The sequence below is a fragment of the Lactuca serriola genome, chromosome 4 (assembly GCF_051521515.1).
Source record: "Lactuca serriola cultivar US96UC23 chromosome 4, Lser_US96UC23_V15, whole genome shotgun sequence".
Taxonomy (NCBI): domain Eukaryota; kingdom Viridiplantae; phylum Streptophyta; class Magnoliopsida; order Asterales; family Asteraceae; genus Lactuca; species Lactuca serriola.
The window spans coordinates 368,525,522-368,532,128 of NC_136411.1; the positions used below are offsets into that span (position 1 = coordinate 368,525,522).

Below are 6,607 nucleotides of genomic sequence, written 5' to 3' on the forward strand. Positions count from 1 at the left end.
CTGTATGTAAATCGGAGGTTCCAAGCAACAACCTATCAATGTCCGCTATCTTTCCCCCTTTGGGTTTTGTACGGATGTATGGATTCTTGTAGCCTGCTGTCTTGGAATTCTTTATTCAAGTATTTTTATTTGGAAATTTATGGATTGGGAGTTTGACCTTTCAAACTTCGAGGAAAGAAAGCAATTAATGAAAAGCAGCCGTTTCTCTATGGTTGAATGTATACGTGGCGCTAGCTTATTGGTTATCGTGGATAACTCTCATGGAAGTCTATAGTTGGACTTAAAAGGTGACAAATATTTGTCATTAGAAGTGCATAACCAAAAAAGACTTGGTGTGATTAAAGATTTAAAGTCAAGTGAATGCCAAATTTAAAAATTTCGAGTTTGATGAAATGTCGGATTGAATTAAGACCACACTAACATTTATTAACAAAAAAATTAGGAAAATGATGGTTGAAAGTGTTAGCAAATATTGGCCACCAACTGATCGATTTAAGAAGATGAAGACGGAGCACCGAAAGTTTGGTTGTTCATCGTATTGAGAATTCGATTATCGTTATAGTGTTTTCTAAATGATCATGCAAATAAGCATGATCTAAGAGATATTTATAAACTACTACTAACTACGATAAAAATACCAGTACAACCTTGAAATATGGGACAATATGAAAATATACACTAACAACCCTTTCAAACTCAAGCGGAGGAATGATCAAACTTGAGTATGGAAACTAAGAAATGAAAACTGATAGACATGTGTGCCTTCATAAAATTATTTTAGAGAGAGACAAGAGATAAATCTTCTTAATTACCAACCATATGTTGGCAAATGAAGTGTGAGAAAGGTAGGATTTTTTTGGACCATCTCTTTTGTACACTCATGAAAGACGTTATCATCAATTTGTATGACACTCTGGTTTTTGCAACATAGTGTGGTAGGGAGAGACAGATGAACCATATACTCAAGAAACCACCTTACTTGAATTGTAATTGTTTAGTGATGAAAGAGTCTTTGGTGTTTTATGATTACAACAACTAGAATTAAACAACCATGCAAAATGATGAAAATTCATGAGTATTCATAAAACTTGACATGAGTTGTTGGATTGATTCTTGATTTCTTTGTGATAATTCCACAAAGTTAGAGGTGTTTGTCACCTCGTAAATGGATCACATATATTTGTTACTAGAACTTGACAAGAGTTTGTGTATTAACCAGTGGCGAATCCAGGATTCAAACTAACGTGTGTCCCATAAATGAAATGATAAAATAAATGTGTCAAAAAAATGGTTATTGGGTCGGTTTGTCGGTAATACCATCTTAGGAAAATATTTATTAACTTGAATACCAAAGATCAAACTAATTAAAAAAAATCATAAATTTCTTACAATTGTTCACGACGAGTTTTCATATCCCTAAAAAAATCTATAAGTATGTCGTTGCTAATACCATCTAACACATCTTTCTCAATATAAGAAACTAGACAATCATTCATAAATTGATCACCCATTTTATTACGCAAATCGTTCTTTATCAACTTCATTGCAGAAAAAGCACGTTCCACTGTGGATGTTGCAACGGGCAATATCAATGCTAATTTTAGTAGAAGATACACCATTGGATATATCGTATGTTTGTTCGTTTCAACCATCATTTTTGCCAAGTTTCCAATTCCCTTCAAGTTATTAAACCTTGCATCTCCACGTACATCCACAATATAATTTTGAAGACTTGCTCTAAGTGTTCCAATGTCATGTTCTGGGAACTCGTTTGGATAAAAGGTTGCCATCTGAAGTAGTTCTTCCACATTAAATGCTTGAAAAGACTTACTTGGACAAAAGGAAGCCATAGAAACAAGTAATGATGTGTTTACTTCATTAAATCGATTGTTGAGCTCTTGAGATTGCATATCTATGACTGCAATAAATACATCAATTTTATAGTGATGTAAGTGGTTAATCTGCGAATTAAATAGAACAACGGGTTAATGATTAATTTAGAAACTTGAAGAAATGGATTAACTTTATAGTTGCTAACCTGTGAACCTTTGCGACGACTTGCTCCATTGTAATATGGATCTTCCATATTCAAAATTTCAATATCACATTTTTCGCAAAACAAAGTAACATCATTTAAGAGTGGTTCCCATCCTTCATCTCGCATTTGTTTAAGTCTGGTCTTAGAGGATCTCACTTGATGCATTGCATTTACAATATCTTGATCTTTTTTTTGCAACGTGATGTTCAAATCATTTGTGACCCCTAAGATATCAACCATCAAGTGTAAGCAAAAAATAAAATAAAAGGTTTGTAATGACTTCAAGAGACGACGTGCTTCTGCTCTATGATCTTGACAATAACTATCCACTTTAATGTCTTCAAGTACTTCACAAATTGAAGAATACGTTCTCTTGATATTTAAGAGTGAACCAAAATGAGAACCCCAACGAGTATCACATGGTCATTTGATACCAACTTCTTGATTCAAACCTGTACCACTTTGAATGTCACCTAAAATTAACATAAAAAATAAATTAGCAAAAAATATATATAAATCACCATAAAATAATAAGAAAATAAAATAAAAGAAACCCGTGGCCAATGCTTCCACCACTTTTGTTGCTTGTTTCTCTCTTAATTTGTGTCGACGTTTATAAGAAGAACCAATCATGTTTAACAAACGAGAAGTCAAATCAAAAAAGTCATTGATGTCAGGGTGATTCTTTGCAACAAATACAAGTGCTAATTGTAATTGGTGAGCAAAACAATGAATAAAATGTGCAGATTTCACTTCTTTCATAATAAGTGTCTTCAATCCATTAAATGCACCACTCATATTACTAGCTCCATCATAACCTTGTCCTCGGATCCTATGTGGACTTAATCCACATTCTGTCAAAAATGAATAAATAGTTGCCTTCAATGACATAGCTGAAGTGTCACTGACATGCTTTATGCCAATAAAGCTCTCCACAATAACCCCTTGGCTATTCACAAACCGCAAAACCAATGCCATTTGCTCTTTACAAGACACGTCACGTGATTCGTCTACTAATATGGCAAAGAATTCATCCCCAATACCTTTCACAATAGTCTTAATAGTTTCTTTTGCTGCAGCATGTACAATATCCCTTTGAATTGAACTACATGTCATTTGTGAATTTTTAGGAGCATTCTTTAAAACAACACCACCCACTTTATCATTTCTATCAGCATAGAACTGAAGAAGTTCAAGAAAGTTGCCTCTATTAGTTGAGTCTTCACTTTCATCATGACCCCGAAAAGCTAACCCTTGTCGCAGTAAGAATCTAATACAATCTATAGAAGCATTTAATCTGATGCGTTGGTTGGTCTTCATCAAATCAGTTTGCTTATCAAAAGCAGTAGCTATGGATTGTCTTTGGTTCATCAGATTTTGACACTTTTGGATTGCCATATTATGTGGACTTCCATCTTCGTGATGATTTAGACTCGTTCTCTTGTTCCAAGTATTAAATCCATTTTTTACAAAATGATCTGAACCACCTTGGTTTTTAATCTCATATTTAAATAGATAACAACATAAACAAAATGCGGCTTCAAGTTTAATATTGTACTCTAGCCAGTATTTGTGATCATCAAACCAAGAGGGAACAAATCTACGAAGTTTTCCTCCAATCTCTCTTTGTTGGAAAGAATGAGTTCGCGGTTGATAAGGCCCTTTTTGTAAATAGGATCTTCTAATCTCATCTCGTTGATTTACATGATAAATTTCCATGCTTGGCCTTTCTCCGGGATCCGCAGGAAGTGTGTTTAAATCAACTTTCATATATTTTGAAGAAGGTGTTTGATGTTCATCATTTTGTTGTGAATTGCCATGATCATGAGATAAAGAGCTTGTTTCACCCTTTTTTTTATAATATCTCAACATTATGCCTAAAATGATAAAATAGATAATTACTCATCTAAATAAATAATAATTACAACTGCTACAAATAAATATATAGATCTAATAAAAATATATTACAGAACATGTTATATAAATGAAATAAGCTATATAAATATATCTTATATAAATGACCTTCTTTCATCTTTTTTTTTTATAATACATCAACATTATACCTAAAATGATAAAATAAATATTTACTCATATAAATAAATAAACCAAACAACCGCTACAAATGAAATATGTAAAAGTAATATAAATAAAGCAAACTACATAAATGAAATATGTAAAAGTAATTTGATATGCCTAGCCTATTGGTCTAATTCTTTATTAAACAAATAAAGGCAATTTGCCTACATACACAATAACAAAAGCAAGAGCAGGTGAACAGACTATAACTTTTCCATAGAGGCATAGACAATGACTTCTCATATATATACAGTGAACTATGCCCACTTTATTGTTTCTAGTTTCTACACCATATAACAATTCTAAATAAAACGAGATATAAAAGAGTAAAGGGTTTACCAAAAGTAAATGGAATGCTGAGAAGAAGTCGACGGCCGCAGGTTCTTCAATTCCGTCCGGTTCGATAACGGGCCGGCGACGGAGATCGTATGGATGCAACCGGAGATAATGATGTTAAAGACAATCAGAAGTCCAAACCTTTGACACCAAGAACTGTTCAAGACAATTTGCGGCACTAAAGAACAAAGGCGACCAAAACGTGATTATCGGCAACACTAAAGAAGTCGGCGGTCGGTGGCAATCCAAAGTTGAGAAAGACGAAGGAACTTTGACAGCGGCTAATCCACAAAATCGTAATTTTTTTTAGGTTTTTTGTTTTTCCATTTCGATATTTTTTCTACATTTAAATTAGATGAGTCTTGGGTTTGAAAGAATATCTATTATTATATTTTCGTAAAATATTTTGTTGCTTAAACAACTCCTATTGTTTTGCTCTTAAGTTTTTTAAAAGTTGTAAAGATTGAAAATAGATTATGATTGGCCAATATCGTTTATTTTTTTTTCTTTGTTACTATCAAGGGTGTCCACTTTGTTTTGCCAACAGGTGTCCTAGAAAAATTATGCTATATCTAGTAAATAAAATTTAAAACTAAGGGGTGTCCCAAGACACCCTTTAGATACAGGTAGACTCGCCTCTGGTATTAACTCTTTATTTTTTTTCGTAATTCTATAAAATTACATCTGATTGTCGCATTAAAATATGGGATTTGTTTGAACCGGTGATGGGATCATGATATACGTATAGAAAGATCACTTTGGTACAAAATTGATAAGTGTTATTGACTTTCGATGGTTGGGTTAAAAGGTAAAATAGTTGATCGTAGCTAATTGAAAGACAAAGGTATTCGATTGGTCCTAATGATATTAGTCAGTTAGTGGTAATTTGGGATGGTTTTGAGAATTAGTTAGAATGTTCTAGATTGTACTTAAGTAATGTGTATATTATTGGGGTTTGATGAATTTTAAAATAATTGAAGGATCATGGCATAATGGAAAAATACCAAATTTAAAATTTTGTAACTACAATAGTCAAATCCATTTTGACAAACAATAATAAACATAAATACAACTATATGATGCTTGAGGATCATGTAACGACCCAAAATGTTCTATCTGAATATTTGTAGATTTATTAGAGTTTTCTATAAAATACGGAAGTGTAAACTTTCAAAAACAATTTACATCTCAGGATATTATCAAGTTTACAATGAATCATAACCATAAAAATCAAGCAATAAGGAAGTATCAAAAGTAAAATCTACTTCTAGTCCAAGTCCTTGGTTTTTCTATCTCCTCCCGTATAACGGTTACTGCCTGAACTTGCAACACATGAAAAATCTACAACATTAGACCATAAGTCTTGTGAGTTATATCATAATCTGTTCTCACGTGTTCATACTCTACTAGTTTTTCATTTTTTTAAAATTAATAAAACAGTAAACCATATCATTATCATAAAACCAAGGTAATCAAATTCTACCAATACATCATCATTATCAGAGTAAATCACAATATGCGGAATCGAGTGGTGTGTGCTCTGCAATCATCTCGGGCTCTTCCCTTTTGGAACCAAAAGTACCTGAAACATAAACTGACAACCGTAAGCACAAAGCTTGGTGAGTTCCCCAAACTACCACATATCATAGGTAATAAATACATACTGGGCCCCGCCATACATCGAGCCCCACTCGGTATACAGATCTGTCGGTCATCAGACCCGACCTGGTATCGTGCCCCGCCCGGTAAGCATATCAACACATAAACATATAAACAAATACAATAATTACAAAAAATATCATACAATACAGTCATCGGGCCTCGCCTGGTAACATAGCAATGCATACGCATGCATGAGCAACGTAGACACCTAACATCCTAACACAATAAACCATGGGCCGGCATTGGTGCCTTCGACCCGCTAAATACGGTGAGGAAAATCACCTCACACTGTTGAATCTCACAAATAAATCTCTAGTTGTTGGCCCGCTAAAATCCCCGCACTATCAATCACAAAATAATATCCAAATAATTATTGGATCCCGACTCACACTAAGAGTCCAAACTAGGATAAAAGACCTTTTTACCCTTTACCCGACTAGGCCCAAGGCCAAGGCCCAATCCAATTGTCCAAATGCCCAGATTCCAAAATAATTA

The 6,607-nt window shown here is 33.6% G+C and overlaps 1 protein-coding gene across 1 annotated transcript; it reads right to left on the minus strand.

Annotated features, from left to right (window-relative positions):
- Positions 1–1,385: 1,385 nt before the first annotated feature.
- LOC145099757 (uncharacterized) lies at positions 1,386–3,910 on the minus strand. Its single transcript, XM_079037270.1, has 4 exons — positions 2,593–3,910; positions 2,491–2,511; positions 2,039–2,262; positions 1,386–1,961 (listed from the first exon to the last, which is right to left on the minus strand). The coding sequence occupies exons 1-4, from the start codon at positions 3,908–3,910 to the stop codon at positions 1,386–1,388; spliced, it is 2,139 nt and encodes a 712-aa protein (XP_078893396.1).
- Between the last annotated feature and the right edge of the window lie 2,697 nt (positions 3,911–6,607).